Genomic DNA, 26290 nt, shown 5'->3' with positions numbered 1-26290 from the left:
CAGAGTTCTCTGAAGAATACTGGGGCTGCTGTGCAGATTTGTACGCACACCTTTGCTCAAGCTTAGGGGAAAGCAAGGAAAGAGTTAATGCACTCAGCTGAAAAGTGATGTGAATACTGTAATTGGTGCTGGGAGCTGGCATCTTACCGAGGAAGTTACTGACAGAAAATAGTTACAGGTTCCGGAGGGCCCTCAGAAATGAAAACAAGTAACTTAGGCTTTACCCAGTGGAGAAGGGGGAGTCAAGAGAAAGGATGCAGAGTTTTAACTATTTTTAATCAATATAAAATCATCTGTGTAAAAACCAGTCAAAGCCATGCTGCAATTAACTTCTTTCAGTGTGCACAAGACAGCTACGGAGCCATCTGACAGTTCTTGGGTAAAGGCCTGTAGAACTACCAACAGCATTAGATTCTCACCATCGCAAAAGGGACACAATTAAGCCAGTACGCATCTCCAACCCCTCCGTTCAAGACCCAAGGTCAGCACAAATTGCGGTGAAAGCACGCACACGCACAGAATTTCTCCCACTTGAAGAGTAATGCAAGACCACTGCATGCTGTATTACTCTAGCACAGGTGGAAGCCACTGGTACAGAGCTCGTCAGCTGTCTTGGTAACAGCCAGTTAGTTCACTTACAATCAAGTTTCTATGCCAGAGGAGTATACGCAGCACAATAAGGCAAACTATTAAAATTTAAACAATAAAAAAAGTAGTGTTATTTAATTCTTGTTCTATACAACCTCCATCTTCTTTCCCAAAACACAGGTGAAAATAAGGAGATGAGATTTTTTTGAAAGTTCACAATGGACAGTTTCAAAAACAAACTTCACTTCGCCCAGGATCTGTAAAGCAGTGCAAAAGCAAGGACAACAGTTTGATTTGAAACAAGTTCTCCGTAACAAAGAGCGAATACAGATAATGTAAGCTACATTAAAAAAGCTATAGTTCACATTACATGACTGGCCCGATTGAGTTTTTTGTCATGACTTGCAAAATAACAGTAATAAGAAACAGCACAAAGGCTTTTTCTTAATAAATTTTAATGTTAAGACCAGTTTGTCTGGATAAAAACACAAAGTTACAAGAACCACACTACTGCAAATTCTGCATGATGCACAGTAGTGCTCGCAATATTTGAGTGGCAAGACCATTTTGGAACTGTTTACGAAAGATAGGTCAAAGAGAATCTTGGCATCAGTAAGAACATATGTTACCAGTAAATTTAATATTGTGAAAATATCTCTGTCCCACAATGTACACCACTGTAAGTAGTCAAATGCAATATTTATGCACATCAAAAATATATGGGGCGAATACTCAATTTAGCATTTAGTCAGCAACAGTGAATGAGAGAGAAATATTTTGGCTGTTTTTTCTATGATGTCATTTCACTGGAAATTTCCTAGTAAATCACTGCAAAGGGTAATATTTGTGGTTCAAAACCATCAGGACAACAGTAATTCTGTAAAACAGTAGTTTCTGACCTTCTGATAGTGACAGCCCAATCCCCCTGCCACTAGATTCAGATGCATTTGGCTTGTGCTCACTGCCTTAGAACATGAGTCCAGACACCAAAAAATGAACTACCACCATCACAGCCTGGACCACATTAGCTCAAAACACATCAGATCAGAGATGCAACATCAATAAAAGGAGATGACACTCTCAAAGCACCTGCCAGATTCTCAAGTATTGATTATATACACATATGGTTAAGTACAGAATACTGAAGGACAGTGTACTGAGTAGCAAGTTAAATGTTCCATCAATTTTCTGATTACTGCAATGAATACTCACATTTCCCCCATTTAATCTAGGAAATATACTGCAATCTAAGCATGTGATTTGATGCTACTTAAAGCTTTGCGATACTGTTACGTATTTTCTTTAAAATATCTACATAAAAAACCCCCAAACGTTACTGCAAAATAACTCTATCTACATATAGAAATAACACAGACTTGATTTGGTGGCTCTTGTGTGACTGTGTCCTTGCAAAGAGATCTGCTAACTTTTCCTTGCCTGTTTAATAGCATATGTATTTCCCTGCCTCACAGGCAATAAATGGTACATGATGAATCACTTCCTCAATATTATTCCTGTAAAAATTCACAGTGACCAATTCTGAAACAAAAGAGATTTTTCTGCTGTTGTTGTGGGTCCTTTTTTTGTTTTTTTTTTTTAAAGTAATTGTGCAATATAAAATTCATACCACAATTTGCAACTTTGGTAACTTACAGAAAAAAAGACTTCAAGTTCTTTAGTTAAGGACCATGTCAGAATGTTGCTTACACTATGCTCTTTGTTTCTGTGCAAACACATCAGATAAGGTTCATCCCTCCTTGAGGTCCTGAAAAATTGTGTTATTGATAAGAAATTGGCTACAACTTAAGTTGTGAACCTATCTAATTTTCCTTGGTACCTTTAAATGCTTCCATCACCTAGCCTTAGTAAAGTTTTTACTTACTGTTTCAATTCAGGAAATCGTGATTCCCAAAGCCAACCCCCCACCCCTCAACCAAACAGAAAAACCCAGCTGAGCCTCAACAAGTATATCTGAATTCTCAGAAGAGGAAATATTTTCTTGATTTAACAGCAACTGTACAATATTACAAACTCAGACACATGAAAAACAATCAGGCAATAGAAAAATGTACAACAGCTTTGGTGTTATACAAAATAATAAAAAAGACTTGACAGCAAGATACATAGTTCATTATGTTCTCACCACAGCCACTTCATTGCTGACTGTAAGACAGTTATTTACTTTTGATATTCTCTGTATGGCCCTTCCACTCATGAAAAATCATACTATATTACTACAATAAGAACTGTTATGAACACCATAAAGTAGCTCCAAATTTTATAAAAACATCTTGCCTCTTCGCACTATTGCTTTGTGGCACATTGTCAACAGAACAGCAGTCCAAAATAAAGTGACAACTAGATTTAATAAATTAATATACTTTTTTAAAGATGTACAATGCACATTCTTTTTAATCCAAGGTTTTAGGGTGTCAGGATACTTCTATTTACACATATACAGACCTCAGACAGCATTGATAACATCAGAAAATGCAGATAAGGAACAGAGCCTTAACTGCCATCTGGATGCTACTAACAGAAGCCAAAACACTGCTGAGAGTATTACTGGGAGAGATATCCGAAGACTTTAGAAGAGTCTATGAAAAAAAGGACATGTAAAGGCAAAGGGAAGGTCAAGATGTTTAATATGACCATCTATTCTTGTGAAGACTGAGGTGGAGTTGTTGATGTGCCTTGTTTACCAGACTTTCGTTCGTAATTCACAAGTCGTTGCCCAACAAGGTACCTGGGATTATAGTGAAAACAGAGAGGAGTTAATAAAAGTTAATACAATACTGTAACACAAATCCACTCTGTCTCCTTTGCTGCAGAAGTAGCTGTTTCATTTCAATAAAAGTTATTCTACAAGTGATCCCGCACCCCTAAGTGGTCTTCAACCATCCTCATCTCTTTTCTCAACATTCAGGCATTTCATAATGGAATACAGGTGCTACAGCTTTGTGTTCACAGCCTTAACTTTGGTAGCCATACAATTCAGACATACATAAGCTGAATGAAGATATGAAATATAAAGAGTGTGTTTGCATTATTTATATATCCAGCCCCTTTGCTGGATGATACTTCTAAGAGCATCTTCGCAGTGTCTGTTTGAGCCACTGCCACTTGAACATCTGGAACAACAACTCAGATACAAACACAAAAGGAGTGCTAATGAGGTTCTAAGTTCAAAAAAGAATCTGCCACAATGCAGAACATGCATTGGGTAAGATTAAGAGAAGCTCAGCCAACATATCCAATGAAAAACACCCTGGCTGAAAAAAGTAAATATTGTAAAGGAAGAACTTTTACTGTAGCTCAATCTTTCTTAAAGGGAGAGAAAATATCCTCATGCTACTCCATGACAAGCTTAAGGGCTGCGAGATTCCTTTATTTAAATTCTGTTTCAACATCTCACCCTCTCATCAGCTTCGTAGTTTTCCTGCCTTTCACACTATTCCTTACTTCCTCTATATCGTTTCACACTCCTACTTTTTTGCCATCTAAATTTCTTTCCATGCTTCCTACTTGTATGCTAGTTCTGCCTTTAGAAGAGCCATATACACCTATGAATTCTTCCCCTGAAACCTGCCATTGCCTTTAGAAGCTTTTTCACCACTGCTCCTCTTCTTACGGTACCATAACCAACCAACCATCACACATTTCTTGTACATTTTAGAATGTCACAAAAACTTCTATACGGTTTTGAAATTTGTTACATGAAAGATTTAATTAATTGCTACTGGCTAGCATGACTATGTTTGCTTACTTCCTGAAATTAGATCATTAACTTAAGTTGTACAAACTTCTTGCCTACAAGGATGGTTATAACATCTAGTAAGTTCATTTAATATCGAAGTAATTTTCACTTAGATATATTTTCACAGCTTTGTATACTGTTTACATGCCTTATGTACACAAGAAAGCAACGTGTAACATTAATGCAACTTGCAATTCAATACGTATTCTGCCTGAAAAATACTAACGTTTAACTCCAAACCCATTTGTAACTATAAATACCAGCTACACATATTACAGTAGGCCAAATACTACAGAACATGTTATGAAGGTAGGTGGGGAACAGGATTTAAATCAGCTGATCAAATAAAAGGTGCTAAAATAAAAATTGATCTGCTGACAGTTTAATTTTAGTTACAACTCTCTTAATATTTCTAGAGCCTATTAATTTCACATTTACACCAAACACAATGTATCAGTCACTTCCTAACATTTAAGGTTCAAAGAAGTTTATTTTAGGTTTGACTCCTTTTGTGGTCAGTGGAAAGCAAAACTGTTCTAGGGTAACTCAGGACACGAACACAACAGACTCATTTACTCCTTTTCAATACAAAAGAAGCCTAGGAAGACTAGTTGCTGTGGTCCAAAACTTATTTTTCTAAATAATCAAGACATAATGTAATTAGGGTAACACAAAAAATAAGGTAATAAGATAACACAAAAAAAGCTTCAAAACTAAGCAGGATAACCAGAAAAAACACTGGGAAAATTAGTATTTTATCAGGCATCTGGGTAATACAGAGTAATAATTACTGAAAACATCAGAAAAAAGTACAAAATTTGGTAAGGACAAACTATCCAATCAACTGAACATTCTTTAACAGTTTAATTGGACTAACAAGTAGAAAGAATAACAGTTATGCAGAAAAGGTTGGAGAAATGGTTTTTAAGCAGTAGATAGAGACATGATTTGACTTCCAGATATGTCATAGTCATTATGTTCACTTGTCCTTCACAACTACAGAAGGGGAGACAAGCAATCAGCTTCATTTGTGGTAGAACACATTCAAGTTAGATGTAGGGGAGTGTCTTCCATTTGTAAAGACAGTCTATTCCTGTGCTTATCTACCTGAACCACAGATAAAACATTTGCCAAGAACAGTTTAGGTCTGCCTCAGAGGGTCAGTTGTCTAGAAACCTTCTTAAAAACCTTTTTAGCCCGAAGTACCTACAACACCTGAATTCAATCTGAAGTTGTTATCACAATTTAAAGTGGAAAAATTAAAAACCCCACACTATATACTCACTTGTCATTTTTAATATGTTCATAAAGGCGCTTGAACTGGCGGACTTGGAAGGAGAGAATTCCCATCAAAACCACCACCATAAGCAGAAAAGGATAAATCCGTCGCTGAACTAGGTTTTGCATTTCAGCAGTAACTCCTACAAAACAAGACACAACCCCCACATAATCTAACATTGCTGAAGTAACACACGCATTTTTTCTTCTGTACCTGCTTCTATACTTTTTGTTATACTGTAACTTCAGTAGAAGGGCTGTGAAATAAATAACATATCCCTTTATATCAGAGATCCAACATGACGGCTGCTGTTCTTTTTTTCACGTGAAGCATTAAAGATGAAAGTTTTCCATTAACACAGTGAAAATCCACAGTAAAAAAAACCTGGGCCTATCAGCTCTTCTTGCTTATTGACTTCTGTATACCTTGTATCAGAGAAAAGTTGACGCTATAAATACCTGCATTCAAGTGAGAGGTTGAAGAATAAAATTGGACTTCTTGAACGTGTTGGTAACATCAAAACCAACTAGCAAAAGACAACTATCAATGAAAAAGCACATCTACCCTGCTTCTAATAAAATTATTTCCCTCATTATGAGAAGATAGGAAAGTCTAAAAAAAAAACACAAAAAAACCCAAAAAAAAACCCCAAACCCAAACCAAAAACCCAACACCCTATATTTACAGTTTACATTTTATTACTGAACGAAAACCTCAAAACCGAACTAGTACTTTCACCTGTTCTAAGCTTCCTTTAGAACGTGACAAGTCAGAAAAGATGTCCTCAGCTCAGTATAGCTCTTAAAGAGAGACTAAAATTAAATGTTGATTGTCCAAAGAAGTGAATTAACTATCCCCTTACCAAACTAGCTAGATACCTACATTTCTGCTGTTAGATATTATGCAGTCCCATTCTCTTGATGTATTCTGCACTATAGTTTATTAAAAAGATAGCCAGAATAATGTATTGCATTTCTCAAAAAAATCCCAAACTTTTAAGATGATACAGCAATCCTTAAGCATTTACATTTGCTGGCAGAACAGTGGGGGTTTTGTTGGGTTTTTTTTTGTTTGTTTGTTTTTTGTTTTTTTTTTTTAAATAACCTAGAGCTTCAAGTTTTATTTCCACAGATATATTTACATTGCTCTAAACCATTAGATGATAAACAGGTATTGTCAATGTATACATACCTAATAAAGGCACAACACCAGAAGCTATGATGTACGGTACACACAGGGAAAGTAACAGAACAGAGATTACGGGTGCTGCCAGTTTACGGATTATGAAGTGTAAATCAATGTTACGAATCCCATTTGCATATACCTAAGAAGAAGAAATTAGAAGTAGAATGAATCAATCAAGAAAGCCATGCTTTGCGCTTACAGTAATAATTACAAGGTTTTACACAAGTTTCCTTATGAGAGGAAACAGGTGTTCCCAACTTGCAGAAAACAGTGATGGCCACAGTCAAAGGAGGAAAAACTCTGTGCCAATCTACATCATGAGGGTTCCAGGACATCATTTAAATAGTGCCCAGGAGAGCAACTTAATCTGGAATAGTGTTATGATTTGGTTGTAGGAGTGCAAGAGACCAGCTGAAAGATCATTAAGTAGAGCTGCGGATGGTGGTTTTGTGGGTGACCTGGGATCGCTTTGTGCTGTTAACTTGCTAAAAGAGGATCCTGTGTATGCTAACAGAGCAAATCTATTAAATTTGGTAACACGGGCAGAAAATAGGATCTTGTTTTGTACTTGGTTGGGCAGAACAGAGCCTCTGCATGTGGAGTCTGTGCCTGAAGACAGAGCCTCCACAATACTTGAGTTGCTGCAGCTACTACCAGGGGCTAAGGTCTTAACACGACTAATCGTGAGAAAAGACCGGTTTCAAATGGCTACCACAAACAGCTAGACGATGGCCTCCGTCCCACAGCCTGGATGTAACCGTCTCTAAGGATGGCTCAGGAGAGCGTGTGTATAACAAACAGGCCCAGAGAGAGCATTCAAACTGGAAGGAAGAGCTGCGGTATGCATCAAAACGTACTCGCAGAACTAAGACTACATTTCTCCAGTGTGACACCTAAAGCGATCAGGAAATGGTTTAATAACTGGGACTACATGCTACACTTAATCAAGAGAGCCACCTTTTGTACAGAGGTCAGGACACGCATCACAGCCATTACACACAGTGCAGGGCTGAAAAGTTACTTTCCGACAAACAACTGAGATACCTCATTGAGACGACAAGCATAGAACTTAAAGGTTATAATCAAGAAAAAAAGTACTTCTGTCAAAGAACGCAACAGGCCACGTGACTCAGAAGTGCTCACAGAAACTGTTCTGTCTTGTCTTGCTTAATAATCAAAGGGGAATGGAAATGGTGTCTTTCATATGCACTCATCTATGAATGCGGTAATCTCTACAGCTCTGGAGAAGGCAGAAATTCTCTGTTCTTGAGTGGTGGACACAACGTCCAGTATTTGGACACATGTGAATTCACCTGAAGAAATAATGATCTTTCTCACTTTAACGCAAACCTGATAAAATTTCATATACATTTATGCAGGATTTTCTTGATTTCAGATTTCTGAGGTTTATTTTTGTTTTATTGCTAAATGTACCTAAATGGATTAAGCTACACAATTTAAAAGGATTCTACAAGACTAGTTGAGTTTTACTCAGTTACTCAAATTACTCCATTACTACAACAGTAACTCCATTTTCTGACTCGCACATTCAAAAAACATTCAAAATGTATTATTCTGATAATTCACATGGACAATTTTTTCCTACCTGTTCAATAACAGTTTTCAGCCACCACTGGGGACCCATCAGTGTTATGGCAGCAATTATTTTGGCATGCAGAACTCCAAGAGCCCAGTCCTAATTTTGTAAAAATGGACTGTTAGCATTAACATATTTTTAAATAGTTTGACAACCAAAAGCTTTTAGAGCAACTTGTTAATATTACATATAAGTGAAAAGATAGTTACTTTTCTATTTACACAGGACATTGTTTAAAAGAGGTGACATCTTCTGCAAACTCCTACAAAACAGAGGATGCTCTCAAGCTTAACTGATACATGTAAAATACTCAGCTCCCTGCAACCAGGAAAATCAGCTACTACTATTAAACCAAAGGCAAACACAAAATAAAAGCATTACACTTAATTAAAGCAACAGACTACCATTCTGGTACAAACTAATTAACACTGGAAACATTTACCTAGAAATAAGTTACTTTGATTCCTTTAAAAAAGAAGTGAAACAAGATACAAAGATGCTCGCAAAGTCAGGAAACAAGGGGTTTTTTTCTTCTTATACATTTTAACTGTTCACAAAACCCCACCTGATGTAAGAAAAGCTAAACAAAGCAAGGCAATGCTCTTCACAAAAGAACAACCTACCATTCAGATGAAAATTTATGCTTTAACATATACCAAAATTATTATGGCACTGGAATTAAAAAAACCACAGTATAACTACAGGCTTCTAGTAAACACTGCACATCATGAATCAATCCTTTCTGCAGTACAGATATTTGTAAGAGATTCTTCAATAAAAACCACCAAAAATAGAATGCAAAGTATAGGTTGACAGGGCAGAATAAACAGCTACAGAACTGTTAAGACTTAAGACATCATAGGTTAATTAATTTTCTTAAACTGCTGGGGAACTATATTTTCTTTCATCAATTATTTAAAAAGACAGCCTTTGTTAACATCTATTACCCCACATATGTTCAAAAATTTAAAAACTTGTTAAAAATAAGTCAGCGTTATAGTTGCTTCATATTTCCTCAAGCATATAACCTTTGTGTAACTATTCTCTTTTGTGAAAAATGGAGATTATTCTCAATACCAACAGCTCCTTGTTAATTTCGAACAAGTCTCAAATCCCTCCAATCCAGTATTCTGAGGAAGCTCTGCCACATGAAAATAAAATATTTTGGTATATTTAATTCCAAACTTTTAAAGAAGTAACATGAAAAATTAAGAATTTTTAGAATCTCTAGCATTACAAATTCTTTCCAAAACTGTATGGAAACCATGATCGCCTACCACTGCAATCATATGATATCCTGACTTATTAGTCATTTACTTGAACAGACACCTCCAAAGTATACTTGTATTATCAAATAATGGAATAGCTAAATTAGCAGTCAAATTCTTCTTTGCATTATGGCTTTCAAACATTTGGATACTGAAAGTAAATGAAAGCTTGTTTGTGGGCAGCTCAGAAAAATCACTGTCCCTGAACACTTTCTTGTTGTTTAGTAATATGCATTCTAGATCTTTTGAGTTATGGTTCCCTCAGTTGGGGCTTCTCTTGAGTTACAAGATCTTTCATAATTCAGCCTAGGTGATACAAGCATTTGTCACTCAATCCACTGTACCTTCATTTCTTCCACCAACTTGCAGGAAAAAAGTTTGCACTCACTTAACCTGTGAGACTTGACTGCAGAAAAACAAAATGCTACTACCTCAAAAATCTTGTATTAATGATTTGACATCTCAAGCTAAAACCATAATGATCCTAAAGTATATCAAAATTCCTTCATAGTGTGTATCACCACTGAATTAAAACCTTGTATGGAAGAAAAAGATCAGCTGAACCTCTTGCTGCATAGCTGTAGGCGGAGAGCTTTCCGGAAAGGTCAGACAGAAGATGTATGTCTGTGCATATGCACATACAGCTATAACTTCTTTACATAACTTTACAATTATACTGCTGAAAAAAAGTGTCCATCTGATCACTGAAATGCAAAGATCCTCTGATGTCATCCCACAAAGTTCAGCTTTTCATACTTAAAATTCCTAAGCATATCTTTTTGGTTTAAATAATCCTCACATCCAGACTGGCTGTCTTTTCTCTGCCACATAGAAACATAATTATGGAAAATGCTCTGAAGCACTGAATCAACATGAAAGAAGAACTACCATACTCCTTACTTCTAAGTAGAGAAATGTAGCAACAGCAGAAGAAGAATGGGACCAACTGACCTGCCAAGGATAGAAGAGAGGTGTTTGATCCAAAGGAACTCTCAAAGGTGCAACGATGACCAGTTCAAACAGAAGACCGAGCAAAAGTGGAACCACACCAGCTAGCAGTATAGCCACTATTAATGTCTTCATTATCTAAAAAAGCCAAGACACCTAATTAGTGTTTATCAAAGGATTCTTTTTGTTTAAACTTCAAAATATAACTTAAACTACACAAACAGATAAAGCTGGAGAATAAAACTACACAGACCTTTAATTCATACATATACAACCCTAGAAATATTTTTTATTACATACATAATTTTGCAATGCATGTCAAGATGGGTCCTATTCCATGCCCCCTCCAGAAAAAGGCATGACTGTACATCCTACTGGTGTCCATAGTTTTACACCATAAAATCACCCGTGACTCTTATCAGTAGGGAATACTATCCAATGGCACTTCACTATATTGAGTATTCTTGTATGTTGGAAAATTAGAGAAGAATCTTTCCAAAACTGCTGATTTTTTTCTAGTGAAAACCAAACCTTAAAAATTCACTCATAATGGAATATTTCTGACTTAAAAATGAGAGACTCAGAACAACCACTCTTGAGTCTTTCTTTATTTTAGAATTCTCTTAATTTACATGCATCATCCAAAAATCAGATACAAAACTAATCTGACTTTATTAACATGATCAGGAGAAGGGACAAAGGACAAGTAGAACATTACATTTTAGCTCTGAATTTTCTTAAACAAGCTTAAGATTTCCTAAATGAAAATGATGGAAGAGATATTTGGGAAACATGGCAATACATGAAACACACACTTACGCTGCTCTTCCATCTGCAATAGTCCAATAAGCACGCAAGAATGTCCATCACAAGATGCCATTTATGCAATGAATGTTTAGAAGTACTATACTTAGGCAAAAAATCTACTACAGAAATCCTCAAAACCAAAACCAAGATAAAAAGGTAGGATGTAAATTTGTTGCCAAGGCAAGAATCTGAACTGGTAATAAAAAGGGATATTTTCTTTAAAAATATTATTTTGAACAACACAAAGATCTGACAAATCATAAAGATCCTTCTGAAAATATGCATCAAGCTACTTTGCAGAGGCACCATCATCATCTATCAGCTTTACTAGTTTTTTATTTGGTAATAACTATTACTCATTTAGCAACTTGACAAGCTTCCAGGTATGTGTAAATGTAAATGCATTTGAGCACACATCACATATGGGATAATCTAACGCATACACGTATATATAAACATATATATGCAAACTTATTTACACTGATTGCTTAGCATTGTGCCGAATGGCTTCCAAAAATACAGTTAGCCTATGCAACGGTAATGTAAGCTGCAAAAGCTTCAAAATGGTCTGAGAAGGAAAACGTAGTATACGTTACAGAGTAAAACCTGCAAGCAAAAATGAAACAAGTTTTGTTAGCTACTTTTTTGATAAGTCAGTAAAAATTTTTCTCAAGACTCACCATGAGGGACCATTCTTTGACCTTCTGAAAAATCACTCTACGCCCCTGCGGCATCCAGGCGACCAGCACTGTCACTGCTCGGATAGTTAGCCAACAGACATAAAGACCACAAGCAGCTGTGTACAGTTCATGGATTTTGGCAGTCCCCGTCCAAAATGACATTAACCATCGGCCAGCAAATACTGAAAACACAAACACTGTTAAATAGAGTAATGCTTTTTGATTTATTAAGGAAGGATGCCTATTAAAAAAACCACTTAATCAAATTTATTGTTAAATATCAATGCACAAATGGTATTCAGCATAAAACAGTATTTTGGTACTATACCCATAAGGCACAAATGTGTAAATAGTTACATAGATGATGCCAAATACATATGTAGAATTTGCCCCCCCCCCCCGCCCCTGCTAAAATTTCATTACACCAGCAATGTGATCTGAACTACAGCAAAACAAAGCAGCGAATACTGCCCTGTTCGGAGCCTGAACACTATTCTTCAGAACTGCAAAGGCAATAATGGATTAGTGCATAAGCCTGAACTTAAATCTTATGAGCTATGTTTGGGTTATTTCACTGCCTCATATAATTTTTTAAGTCTTACTGATGGGGCTTCTGAAGCTCTCTGACAAAAATGGGAGACTCATTTGCCACATTTCATTTTTTTAATAGTGTTTCTGTGCCCTAGTATTACAGTGGAATTATTTTATGTGCTACTATTAAAACCATCACAAAATTCGTAACTCTGATTTCAACACATTATTGACTTTAGGAGCATTAATACAAGGCGGTAAAAATTACATGGTACTACGGTAGCCAGGTTATAAAATTTAAATGACTTTACACAATTTATTCCAAATTATTTAAAAAAAAACCTACAAAGTGCTTTTGATTTGGTTAAAATACTTATTCATATATATTTGGGAAGTGCCATGTACATCAATTCAGAGTCTCCTGGTGACTTGTCATGATGACACCTTTAATAAAAGATAACTGTAGAAGACCTGGTAACAACCTATATATTTTCCTTCTCTAAATGGTAAAGCAGGTGCAAGAGTTCCATTTCTCTCCTTCTCTCAATACTACTACAGAGATTGTCTCAGCACTTGGAGCCCTGCCCCTAAAAGAAAATTATTCTACAACAAAACAAAGGAAATGGCAACCTCTGTCAGTTAAATACAGGTATTATCTCCACCGTTTAGATTCTAGATGATTATGATTTGATGATGTACTGTTAAAAATGAGACAATTTTCCATGTTTTCTCCTTTTAACTTTAAACAATGGCTTCAAAACATCTGGCATTGTTGAGCACAGCAACATGCTGAGTTGTTTTTAATCTGTTTTACAATAAGAGACTTACCTGGTAAGGTAAGGCAGATAAGACTAGCAATCAGTAATGTTATGCACATGAAAACAATCAGAAGAAATATCTGAAAGAGGAAAAAAAAGAGAAACAGTTTATAAGAAAGTTACTTAACCAAAGCCAAAAAAACATACAAAAAACCATGAACCATCCTAGAAAGGTAGCTAAACCAGAATGTTCAAATACGAACTGATGTTTCACTGTATAAATAAGCTGGCAATAAGAAACCCACCCACAAAAACTGATGATAGGTTTTTATGTAGAATAATTAAAACCCCCCCAATCTGATCTTTTTGTTTGAGATTAACAGTATGTACTTAATTAAATTTGGGGGTGGAGGGTGGTGTGTGAATCAAACCCAGAGTTTTACATGCTTATTTGTAACTGAAATAACATGAAGGATCAGTTCTTATTGCTTGCTCAATCCATATGGACATGATGAGTGAGTTCTAGTGGAAAACATTCATACATAATAAAAACTGAATATAAACCACCTTCTTCTAGGTTCTTACAACTTGGTTAAAATGAAAAGATTTAATGAAAGTGTAGAAAAGATCAGATGTTTACACTTTTTTTTCCTTCTCAAACGCTTAAAATCAAATTGAGAAAGTAATTAAAGTACAGTATTGCTCCATAGTGGAACTCTGTGCGGGAGACACATTTTTCAATAAGATGAACCTATCCAAGTAGAACCAAGGTCAATATACCAAAAATCACAACTGAAGCACTTACAGTGATCCTGAATTCCATTATTTACATATTTCAAACAAGTGGAACCAGGGACATAGAATCATATCGGTGAGCTACCATGTGTTTGAGATGGCGCAAGCATCTCTTGATGAAAACAATGGAACTCAGTTAGATCACATTTTTTTTGTATTTCTACATTCTACAGAAGTCTCCAAAGAAGAACTTAAAACATCTAGATGAAGGTAAGTAGACCAGAAAAAACAGTCTTTGACAGCTGAACATGAAACCGCTTAGTTATCACCAGGCTCAAGATCAGCACCCCAAATTACTGAAAGCTTATACTATGCAATGGTGTGAGAGGGGGAGACAATTTCAGCACCTGTCCTTATCCAGAGGCATCCACAAAAATAAAATCACCCATGCAAAGGTAGCTCTAGAAAGGATTTAATGAGTCCCTAGGTTAACACACCCCTTCCTTGAAAACAGCATGTCCACATTACAGTTGTTACATGTTGCCAGGTCACAGTAAGTGAGAATCCATTTTAATTACCTCCTTAGCAGCCAATCAGGGAACTAATTTCAATTAACCTGTCTGTCCAACTTCATATGAACTTGACTCAGTTTAAGTGAAAATGTCACACAAGTATCCCATTTTCTTTAAAAATAACACTATAAAGGCTTATCTGAACTTTCAAACGTGTCTAAGCAATGCCTTCTGCCTATTACCCCAGTTTTCAGCTGGACCAGTTTCCTGTTCCAGCTCATCGTGTGTGTGTTCTAGCACAGGCATTCATGCGCAGAAGGGAAGAAACGAGCAATTGCCATGGAAAGAAGACTGGCACCGCTCCTTTCAGCAGTAAGTGCATATTTATGCTTGATTAAATTGGTCTCAGTCAGAGAACATGCTCTGACTTCCCGTTATGACCAAACAAGAGGGGCAAATTCATTCTGCTTCCCTACCCTTTTTCACCCCCTGAGCTACTTCGTCCCACTGTTTCCTCTACAACAGTATTGTAGCTCATGCATTCCTGTGGAGAGACATTTTAGAGGGTAAAAACAGCAGTGGAGGGAAGTAACATCCCCGCCCCTCAAAAAGAACCCCAACTTCAAACACCCAGAAGCGCAGCAGTTTTGAAATTCTAAAATACTTTCAAATTTGCTTTCAGTTCTACTAGGTTGAGATTTAAGGGGGGGGGGGGGGGGGGGGGGGAGAAAAAAAGCTTCATTTTGTACTTTGTTATGAGAATTCTGGTAGATTCAGCATTTTAAGGAAAATTCAGAAGCAATACTACACTGTTCTAACTTTAGCCTTTACTTCCATTCTTGAGCTATACCTGAAACCACTGTAGACAAGCTGTGTTTAAGCGTATATTTGATTAACTCAAATATAACACAGTTCTGGTAACAACAAAACAATTTATCTAGTTTGACCTATACATTATTCTAGAAATTTAAGTATTTGCCAACAACATTTCCTTCCTAATTGTAGCTATTTAGAACTTTCAAGTATTGCATCTATATTAAACACAGGAAGATGTTACAACAGAAGTTCTCTATCTAATTTCTTAATAAAGCAAAATAGTTTAAAATACACTTCAGCTACAAGACTGAAGTATGCCCTCTTGAAAGCCATGCCTTGTTAGAGACACTCCCGAACTACCTTTTTGCTGGGGTGTTATTATATTTCTCTCCAGTACTAACCGTTAGGAAAATAAGATGTGAACTAATAGATAATACAGAACACGTATGTGATCTATAAATAAAACGGCAACTGAAGGTCTTAAGTTACGGGCTGAAAAAACCTGTACATGAGAATAACTGTAAGTCTACTTTTTAGAAAGGTGCAAACTGTACAAAACACAAAACAACATGACCCACCACGTGACTTCTGATAACACGTGGGTCAAATCTTTCTTAGAAGAAAAATTATACCCATTTTTCAAATGCCTTTCCCTTTTCTCTTAATGTGTTAGATATACCTACCCTGAGCGGGAATTTTAAAGGCCTACGATAAGGCTGGAAACCCACAGGTCCTCCTTGTTGAAGTATGGCTTGATGGGCTGCATGAAGACCTTCTCCCACAACTGGAATGGCATTATTATTGCGAGCATGCTGGTTGTTAGGCTGCTGGTTTGCATTGTTTTCATTCTCTTCCTGGTCACCAAGTAGGTAAGAATGGAGATCTCTGTAACAATCAAAATCTCAAGTTTTGTTCTGTTTGATATGAATGAGATCTTACAGAAAGATAGGCCTACTCAGAATGACTACAAGTTGTACAAAACTTATTCAGGAGTACTGGCAGAAGCTTGATAAAGTAAAATAAACCATTTTCTGGTAATGTACTCAATGTCATCCTAAACAGAATTTAGAAGAAAAATGCTAGTGTGGATGCAGATTACAACAGTGGGAATACAGCCACAAATAAAGATCATGTATCTGTTTGCTTTAAAAATAACATCTGGTATTAAAGTTGTTGTGCATATAAAAGGAAAGTTGCATTGATAGTTCATGTAAGCAGGCAGCTCAACTGACAGCTTTTATTTTACAGCTACTAAGCTTTATTTGAAACAATTGCCTTCAAACCTAAACTGTACAAGGACAGTACTGTATTGTGATAGACATGTTTTTGAAAGTACAGTCAGGCAGAGTCTTTCAAGAAGATTCTAAATTGCTCAAAACCTGTTCACAACTTTCTAAGAACATCAATCCTAAAAAGAGTCAATCTACTTTAAAAAGAATTCTATTGGTATTTCCTGCATACATCATTAGCAGATGGATAAATTTGAGTTTGATCCAAAAAAACCCCAAACCCAATATGAACATTTAGAAGTTAATTTTCCTCAGCTTTAGCAGAATTTGCATTACCAGTAAGACGCATACAGGTATTCTATTGGCAGACTATGAAAACATTTTCACAGCAGTTTGCTTTTTAAAAAAAAAGCAGAGGAGAAGATTCTCATCTTTGCTCAACTAAAATTGCTGAAGAGATATTTCACAATTGTTCTTAACAGCTGCAACAGAGAAGGCAAAGCCATTTCTATTATCATCTCCAAAATTATCTTCTTGCATCATACTTAAACATTATCAAAATATGGACAAATTAATTAAAAAAATAACTTTGCAAAATGCAAACTAAGAGAACAGGAGTGGGGAGAGTTTCCTTATGAGAAGCTAAAATAAACATTTTGGATTGCAGTGGAAAAACAAAGGCTTTCATTCATTTTCTCAGAGTCTCAGAGACACAACTTAGCAAATAAATCTTCACCCTAATAGTGCTGCATTGGCACAACCCACAATAAGCAAGGCACAGTGGGAGAATGCCAATATACTTTGAAGCTAAATTTAAAACTTTACATAAACAAAATCAACCTTAATTTTTTCTTGACTAATTTGGCAAACAACATACAAACTAAAAAATAATTTCAAGTGCTAGAACTCTGCCTGGCAGTGTAAAATAAAGAGCCTCACTGTGTATAATCATTTACTTCAGCTGACAAAGATACAGTTTTATCCTTCTTTAGAGACTGAACTTTTAACTTTAAAATCCTCAATTTAAAAGTATTCACTTCTTCAGCTTAATGTGCTAAATAATTCCCCCCCCCCCCTTTTTTTCCCCTTCTTACAGTAAGAAATGCAAGATGCGCACACAAGTTTTATTTTGATAACTCATGGAAATGCTCTGCTGACACTTACCTCTTTCATTTTTCCATATAACAGGAAGTTAACAAGCTGTTAGTCATACTTTTACAGATTTTTTTACTAAGTAAATACTGTAATAGTGTGCCAAAAGAATTACTTGTCAAAGCCTAGTCCAGAAGTAGGTAAAACTAGTGCTTAGGAGAAGGTACTTCCACAGGAAATCACTATAGAAGTTTTACATCATTTATTTATCTGTAAAATAGCTATTAGAGCTACTTGTTGGGATAACTCTCTTGAAAGCATGCTGCTTTCATGTTAAAAGGCTAAGCTGGACACAACGCTTGTAGCTGACTGGCTTTCTGTACTTACAGCAAGTATCCAGCAGTAACAGTCCATGCTCGTACAAGACCTTTCAACCACTGTCTTGTATGTCCTTGTTCTAGCAAAGCTGGAAGCACCACCTGAAGCAAAAGGAGCTCTAGGGAAAGTTCACTTACTGGAGCATCGCTAGAAACAATGGGGAGGGCAGAAAGTCAAACATAAGGAACATTCTGATAGTAATCTTTTACACTGAATCATATTAACACCACCACAATAAAAAAATATATTGCATGCCAATAGGAACAATTCTTAGGTTTTTGCAGACATTTTTCCTTCTATATTACTCTGAGCACACAGGTTAAGTGTTCATGAGTGTTTAGGCACTTAGGCGCACAAGAAATTTATGAAAAAATGTGGAGAAAGATTATATCAGAGAATATGATTTGCTCTTCTATTTGCTTCTCTCATTGCTGTTTCAATTGTTACTTAGAAAGATACTGTTATCATTAAAAAGAAATGCAGTTACAGGTATTCTTTTATTCTTGAAGCCGCGATAGTCAGGAATGGATGCGCAAAACAAACATGGCAGCAACTTCACTACTGAAAAGTTGAAGTGGAAAGTGTTTTGAGGGCATATAAAAACCAAATAGTTATCATTGTGGAAGTAATACAAAATGCCTTCTATTTTTCTTAGTAGTTTTTTATTTGACAAATTGTGTGATGTATCCACATCCTTTATCTTTTTACTTTTCTAGAACAATGAAGTTCAGATTAATTGAAAACAAACAAAATAACATACCAAACGATGTCACGTTAATGCTCAAAGAGCAAAAATACACTTTTTTCTAGTTATAGGGAGACTGAAAAAACCATATTTTTAAAATTAAATGCTTACCTGTAGAGCATAACATTATATGGAAGAAAGTTAGGCAGGAGATACTTAATAATGCGTATAGGAAGCCAGAGCATGAGCAGTACAATTGATCCAAAGACGATCTGCAACAAGGAAGTTAAACAACTTAGTCCAAATTGCAGAACCAACCAAACCTAGTTTCCCACCCATCTCTCTGACATGTTTCCTGTGTGTGGTGGGTTAGGCCTGGCTAACAGCCAAACATCTACCCAGCTGCTCGCTCATTCACGTCTCCAGCTGAATGGGGAGAAAATAGAAGGAAGGCAAGAAGACTCGTGGATTGAGATAACGCCAGTTTAACAGAGAAAGCAAAAGCTGTGCGCGCAAGCAAAACAAAAAGGGGAATTCGGTCACTGCTTCCCATCAGCAGACAGATGATTAGCGACCGCCTGGAAAGCAGGGCATCAGCACATATCAACAGTTGCTCAGGAGGACAAATGCCATAACCATGAGCATCCCCCCCCTTCCTCCTCCTTTCCCGCATCTTTCACTGCTGAGCACGATGTCATATGGTATGGAACACCCCTTTGGTCAGTTTGGGTTAGCTGTCCCACATATACCCCTGGCCAACCCCCAGCTTATTCACTGGAGGGGTGAGGGAGCAGGGCAGAGCAGGGAAGAAGAAAAGCCTTGATGCTGTGCAAGCACCGTTCAGCCATAGCCAAAAGACCTGTATGTCAGCAACGCTGTTTCAAGCCACTAATCCAAAGCGCAGAAGGACATGGGCCACTGTGAAGAAAATTCACACCATCCCAGGTAGACCGGTACGCTGCGATGCCCTCGCCAAACAGGACTGCAGCTGAATAAGCACTGACTGGCCAGCTGACAGTTAGGATAATGTCAGACAGTTCTACTTTCTTCCCTCTCCCCCAGCACCGGGATTACTAATTTTGGATTCCTCTCTTTTCTTAGTGGCTGAGTTTTCAAGCCACATGTAGAAGCCTCAAAAGATCTTTCAGCTTCTATTTCCTCACATTTTAAATTGGCTGAAAGATCAAAACTTAGTAGGGGAGATGAGGTGCATGAAGACCATGCACTTTTATAAATCCTGTTTCCTTAAGGAACCAAACTAAAAAGATCAAGTACATTTTATGTTCTACACAAGAAATTTCTTAAAAATATTGAGAAAGAAACACAACTTGAAAAGTGTGACTTGTTTTTTGAAACGGTAAGCTGTAAATGATCACCATTCTGGGTCCCCTTTTCTAGCATAAGGCTGGTAAAAGTTCCGAATTAATTAGCTAAGCAAATCAAAAGATGAAGTTCAAGTAACCACCAGTTCCAACAGTCCAAGAACCTATCTCTAAGACTTTTAGTAACAAGCAGATCTTTGCTTATATTTGGGCCACTTGCTGTGACACAAAAGTTTCAGGCAGCTAAAGCATTATGATTATCTAAGGAGAAAATACTCTGAAAGGTGGACAGGTCAGCTCCTCTCACGTACTGAAGGGCTCTCTAATAGACCTAAGATCTCTCTATGAGCTTTCACTGCTCCAAGCACTTTAGCTGTATTAATACAGTACATCAAATAATAATGTTTCTGATGTATCAGTTTTCACAGTTGACATGACACTTATGTCAAAGACAGCCTGACACCTCCCTTACTGCACGCTAGGCAAACTTCAGACAAACAAGCAAAAAGGAAAAACTTCCATTGTTTTCAATATCTTACAATGATAACCTGGAAACAGACACCACTGGCTAGATCAGCATAATTCAAATCAAAACTTAACGAGAAAGTTACTCTACCTCTGCTGCACTACTTCAGCTGAACTGGACGCACAATGTTTAGTGCAATAACTAAGAGCATCATGAAAAGAGTTACGTGATATACAATATCCATAATAACAAACTCTTGCTGTCTGAATACACAAACATTTCCTGTGATTTTGCATAAGAAGATATCACAGAAAAATTTGGTTTGGAAGGGACCTCCAGAGGTAAACTACTCCAACCCTCTGCTCCGAGCAGACCCAGTTACATCGGGTTGCTCAGAACCTTATCCAGTTGAGTTTTGAGTATCTCAAGACACAGAATCTGTTGGCAACCTGTTCCCAGTGTCTAATCACCTTCACAGTGAAAATGTTTTTCCTTAAATATGCAGTAGCATATATGGGAGCTAACGTATGAAATTTTCTTTCCAAATAAAGAAATTTTTGAGAAAAGTCCTTACCACTGATAAGATAAACCTCCTGAGATGTCTATAAATGGGCAAGTGAATCATTTCCTGCACAGGATTGAAGTCTGGATCATTCAAATTCCTGAGAAACCATAAGACACCAGGTCTCAATACCTGAAGTAGGAAACAGAAAACAATATATGAAGAGAAAATTATCTTTGTATCCTTTCTTTTTCACTTTGGATAACACTGCTGCAGCAAATAAGTTTTGAACATAATAGGGGTATTTGCTGAACAAGGTTCAATAATATGGTACAGAAATAGAACAAAGGAAGCATTATCATAGAGAAGTAGAGAAGCAATAACCAATTACAAGCTTAATTTTTAAGTATTAATCAATCTTAAACAACTGAAATGTATTTAGATTCCTTTGAAGGCAACACCCGTGTTTAAGAACTCTTTGTAATCTAAAAAATCTAAGTAAAATTAAATCATCATTTCCCACCGCAGTAGGTATCAGTGTGGCCTTTTTTACATAAGGCTGAAATCCAACATACACACACAAAACACAGTAGCAGCAATACCCACATGTGAAAGATTTAACTAAGTTCAACACGCAAGCCTCTCTATGTTACATACCAATCCTGTTCTTATAGACTTACCTCTCTCAGTAAAAGAATGAAGGATGCAAAATAAAAGACGTAAACCATTCCAACTAACCAGTGCAGAAACATTGTGGTACCTGGGGCAGACTGAAAGCTCAATTCTCTGTCTTTCAAAGTGGCATCAAACATCTCCTAGAAGGTAAGTAATAAACAAATATGAATAAAGTTTGGCAAACCTACACAGTTACTCATTTTGTTTACCCTAGTTAATATATACTACTAGGCATTTAATTTAAATGCCTGCCTCATGCTAACAAATAAATAATTATAGCATTTAATTAGAAAAAAGGGAATAATTTACAGTAAGAACAGCAAATAAAGATCAATTTCTTTCTTCTGTCAACTCTAACACTAACATACACTACATAAGTTATAAATCAGTTCAAACAAAGTGGTCGTGATGGAAGCAAATACTTATTCCCTTAAGTAAAATTCTATTTCTACTAAGGCTAGAAGAAACTAATTTTCTCCATTTGAAATTAATCACTTAATTTTTTTTTTTTTTCAGGACAGAAAAGCTGTCCTTCTCAATTCCATACACAGTATGTATCTTGTTCAAAACAGAGATTGGACAACTATTAAAATATGAAGTTGTTACCATTTCACATAAGATGGCTACATAAAGAGGTTTATTTAGGATACAAGTTTGCCTGTAAGTTCATTATCACAGTGGTCTTGTAAATGCAGTAAAAAGGATAAGGATCTTGTTATTTTAATCATAGCATGTTAATTTGTATTTAGTAACATAACAGAAAACAAAATTAGCATTAAGCAGTACCTAAAAACCCCTTTCCCTCTGGAAACGCTGTTTATAAAAACAGAAGACTGCTGTCAAACTCCTATCAACAACTCTCTTCTCATCAGAACTTTTTTTCCTTTAAATATAAACACTGTTAAAAAAGATTTTATCCCACTTATTTCCATTCTTACCAAAGAGCATATATCCAGCCACCAGCCACAGATGAGAGGAAACACACCAATTTCAACAACCACTAACAAGGAAACCTTTAGGAAAAGAGAAAAGAACATCTCACTAGTTTAACAGAAATTGCTAAGAACATTATAATGTAAGCTTAAATTGAGAGTGGTTTTTCCTACACACAAAAAAATAGGATTACCTTGACAACAATATAGCAAACTCCTAATAAACGACGTGATCGCTGGAACTTAACAAGTGCTGCCAAACCCTGAATAGTTTTGTCAAGAAAATGATACTGAAAAATACTTTATAACATAGTTTGATTCATATGAAACACTATTATTACGTGGCTTTTAGCTACAGGAAATTTTATAAAAGGCAAAAGTGAAATAGGAAGTATCTACTTTATCAGGGCTCTATTTTCAAAATTGGCTGCGACTCTGGAAGTCACAACCTGATGTGCTGGATAACCCCCCCAAACATGCATCTAAAATAAAAGAATAAATACATAAATAATTGTACTACCACCTTTCTTAAATTAAGCATCCAAAAGTTTTCTCAAGAAACAAAGAGTTGCCTTTGAAAACGTCTGCCGTGAGTAAGCAAGTTTCAAAACTGAAGGCCTACTTTAAATGGTAGCTGTCCTTTTCATGCTATCTGAAACAAATTCTCACCTTTTCCAAGAAAAGCTGGATACATATTACAGTTTGGGTTTTTTTTTTATTTTCTTTTAGGAGGCAAAACAGAGACATGCCAATCAACTGTTTTACCACATTTGCACTGCACATTGGTATAGCAAGATCTAAAGTTGATGTCAGCTTTGCGTAGTCTTGAACAGAAAATTGCTAACAAACATTTATTCTTTCAAATTGAAGTAGGTGTAGTCCCTTTAAAAACATGCCCCTGGAACGCAGACTTTTTACCTGTGACCATATCCTCCTAGCTCTGCTGTGACTTAATTTTCTCTGTAATAATGAGGGTTATCACCTGAAAGAAATCCTTGCTGCAAACTCTCAGTGGTTCAGAGACATAAAAGAGAAATGGAAACAATCCACACTCTAAAGATCTGGCAGAATCAAAAAGATGTGAATAAATTTCCCATCGTAGGCTACGTATTTTCATAATCTCATTTCTCTTTCTACTGCAACTATGCAGCCCACAGCAATAGTATAAGGGCAGTGAGGAAAAAAAAAATGGTTCTACACTCATCTTCTCAGACAGAGCTTCAAAATTTAGTTGGAGGCCTTCAAGCAAGCATAAAAGCCTATGATTTTGTGTTGTTAAACATGTGCAAGTGTTCTGAAGAATGCAGTCACACTGACAACTTTTAAATGTCCATGAAAACAGGAGAGACCTTTTCTTCTAATTTCACCAAAAGAACAGAGCAAAACGGTAAACTAATTGCATCTGCATCACATCTGTGCCTCCTCAAAACATAGCCAGAAAAATGATTTAGATGAAAAATCTGAACCAGGTAACTACTGACAAAAGGATACATGACAAACAATTAGAGTCACTGCTAGCAGAACATATCCGACTATAGTTGTAATCAGGCCTTCAAAATGAGATGCTTGAACCTGGAGGGGACAGAAAAAAAGGGAAAATTTATCAGTCTCTTAAAAGATTACATCTCCTTTTTATGTAATTAAGATAAATTCCCAATCTCAACTCTTCAAGAATGACGACAAGTTTCTTTAGTTTTTACATATTTTAATAACCTACTACTTTTTTGGTATCTCCATCAAGAGTAGAAGATGTTTACATTTACTGGAAAAGTCTAACAACTACTTTCTTCAAACATGAAACAACCTCTATATACGAAACAAAAAGTGTCACCTTACACTACCTCACTACCTCCTAGCTTTCACTACCTATTATCATCAGCTATGAAAATTACTCAGTCGACAAATTAAAAATGTACATGAGGAAGAAGAGGCTGTTAAAAAAAAAAGTATGCATTTTTTTGTAAAAGGAGGAAACCTCACTTGAAATTTAAAAAATGGAGGAAGTGGGAAAGAGTGACAGAAATTTTTTAGTCATAGATTTAAAAAGGTTTAAGAAGAAAAAAAGAGACACTCCAGGTTACTTTTGTGATCACAAATAAAAGTGGAAGAATGCTACAAAAATATTGTGATGAAATAAATAGCGGCATTTTTTTTTTCATTTTGAGATTATAGACAGTACTTACATATTCCTCAAAGCCCAGGCCAACAATGGAGAAGTGACCGATGTGGTACGGACAAAATGCTGCATAACATAAGCAGAAAGAAGCAGAAAAAATGGCCATGAAAACTGCTAAATGGAGCCTTATTTGCAGGATGTGTATTATAACATGGTAATTATTCTACTTCACCTCAATTTTGTGAAAACAACTAAAAAAAATTACTTTGTGCAAATATTTGCAAGTGTTATATTTCTATAAGTTTACAAACATTGAAAATCAGATCAGAATTCACACTGAAAGACTACAAACAATATAAAACTACACAGAATAAGAGGACATTCTTTTCCTTCTTAGCTCATCTTGCTGTGTGTAAATTAATTCAATTTCTCAGTCTTACGTACTAGGGTGGTATCGGTCTCAGACTGCTGTAGGAACCTGTTCTGCATATTCACTCTTTCTCATGCACTAAAAGACTTAAGTAGCCATTTTACAGCTTGGACAGATGGGACTTGCTTTAGCAAGGTTTCAGTTTTAGTGCTTTAGTTCTTAAGAATACTGTGAAAAATGCAAGCCCTGCAGAAATCTGCAAAGGGAAAAGAAGATGAGGGAGAGCAAGACAATGCTCCAGTGAAGGGGTGATGAGCAACTGAGAAGTCTTTTACTTTGAATTAATGCACTAAGAACCGTCATCATTCCCGAGAACTCACTCTCGCCAATTCTGCGGTCTCAGGAGGAATGAATTAAAACACACAGCACTTTCCCCATTTTTGGACGCCTGTGTATTTGCAGGATCAAGTAGTTGGTTTAGCTCACTCTCTGGTCTTCTAACCGACCTACAAAGGACTACAGAATTCAACATCACTTTCCTACAGGAGTAGAGGGAGTCAACAGGAAGTAAAGGGCAGCAGTAACTGCAAGCTTTTATCTTCACCTATATTGCGTTCACTATATCATGATAATCCACTCTGGGGACTACTGTAGACTAAACATACCCTCAAATGAAAAGCCTGATGATTTTTTGTATCCTCCTCATTCCTGTATGACCAATATGTAAAAAAAACTAGGAAAAGATTCAGCAGGACTTGTATTACCCTAATCAACGATGAGAAAGTTTTAATCTATGTCCCTCTCAGAGAAATCGGCAGTTACTGGGAATAGCAAAAATGTAAAAGATAAAAGGAGGACTTGAGCTCTTCCTGCCCATTAAGAACAAGAGAAAGAAAAGTGAGATAAAAAAAAAATAAGTCACATAACTCCTATAGACATCAGGCTCAGACTTAAAAGTCATATCTTTTTGACAGTGTTTTATGAGATTAGAGTGCACAGTTTATCATGTTTTTTAAATAACTTTCTTTAAAAGAGAATTTCTAACATCCCTTTTATTAAAAA

The 26290-nt window shown here is 36.3% G+C and overlaps 1 protein-coding gene across 7 annotated transcripts in view; it reads right to left on the bottom strand.

The window, feature by feature from the left end:
* Nucleotides 1-542: 542 nt before the first annotated feature.
* The window catches only part of MARCHF6 (membrane associated ring-CH-type finger 6), a 55221-nt gene continuing 29473 nt past the window's right edge, over nucleotides 543-26290 (bottom strand). For 4 of the 7 annotated variants that reach the window (XM_030041755.2, XM_041118344.1, XM_030041754.2 and 1 more), the window contains 16 exons: nucleotides 24926-24984; nucleotides 24234-24314; nucleotides 22937-23005; nucleotides 22749-22823; nucleotides 21816-21950; nucleotides 21208-21327; nucleotides 19017-19117; nucleotides 18170-18307; nucleotides 16145-16346; nucleotides 13469-13538; nucleotides 12110-12306; nucleotides 10626-10760; nucleotides 8416-8505; nucleotides 6816-6948; nucleotides 5631-5766; nucleotides 543-3334 (listed from right to left, as the gene is read on the bottom strand). In XM_030041755.2, the coding sequence (XP_029897615.1) occupies nucleotides 3244-3334; nucleotides 5631-5766; nucleotides 6816-6948; nucleotides 8416-8505; nucleotides 10626-10760; nucleotides 12110-12306; nucleotides 13469-13538; nucleotides 16145-16346; nucleotides 18170-18307; nucleotides 19017-19117; nucleotides 21208-21327; nucleotides 21816-21950; nucleotides 22749-22823; nucleotides 22937-23005; nucleotides 24234-24314; nucleotides 24926-24984 (1832 nt within the window). In that variant the 3' untranslated portion in view covers nucleotides 543-3243. The remainder of the gene's footprint in view (nucleotides 3335-5630; nucleotides 5767-6815; nucleotides 6949-8415; nucleotides 8506-10625; nucleotides 10761-12109; nucleotides 12307-13468; nucleotides 13539-16144; nucleotides 16347-18169; nucleotides 18308-19016; nucleotides 19118-21207; nucleotides 21328-21815; nucleotides 21951-22748; nucleotides 22824-22936; nucleotides 23006-24233; nucleotides 24315-24925; nucleotides 24985-26290) is intronic. The other 3 variants (XM_030041757.2, XM_041118345.1, XM_030041756.2) reach the window with 1 other exon arrangement.

Source organism: Aquila chrysaetos, chromosome 18 (assembly GCF_900496995.4).
Source record: "Aquila chrysaetos chrysaetos chromosome 18, bAquChr1.4, whole genome shotgun sequence".
NCBI classification, from domain to species: Eukaryota; Metazoa; Chordata; class Aves; order Accipitriformes; family Accipitridae; genus Aquila; species Aquila chrysaetos.
The sequence above is the reverse complement of the archived record's forward strand: the minus strand, read 5'-3'. Positions and strand labels throughout refer to the sequence as shown.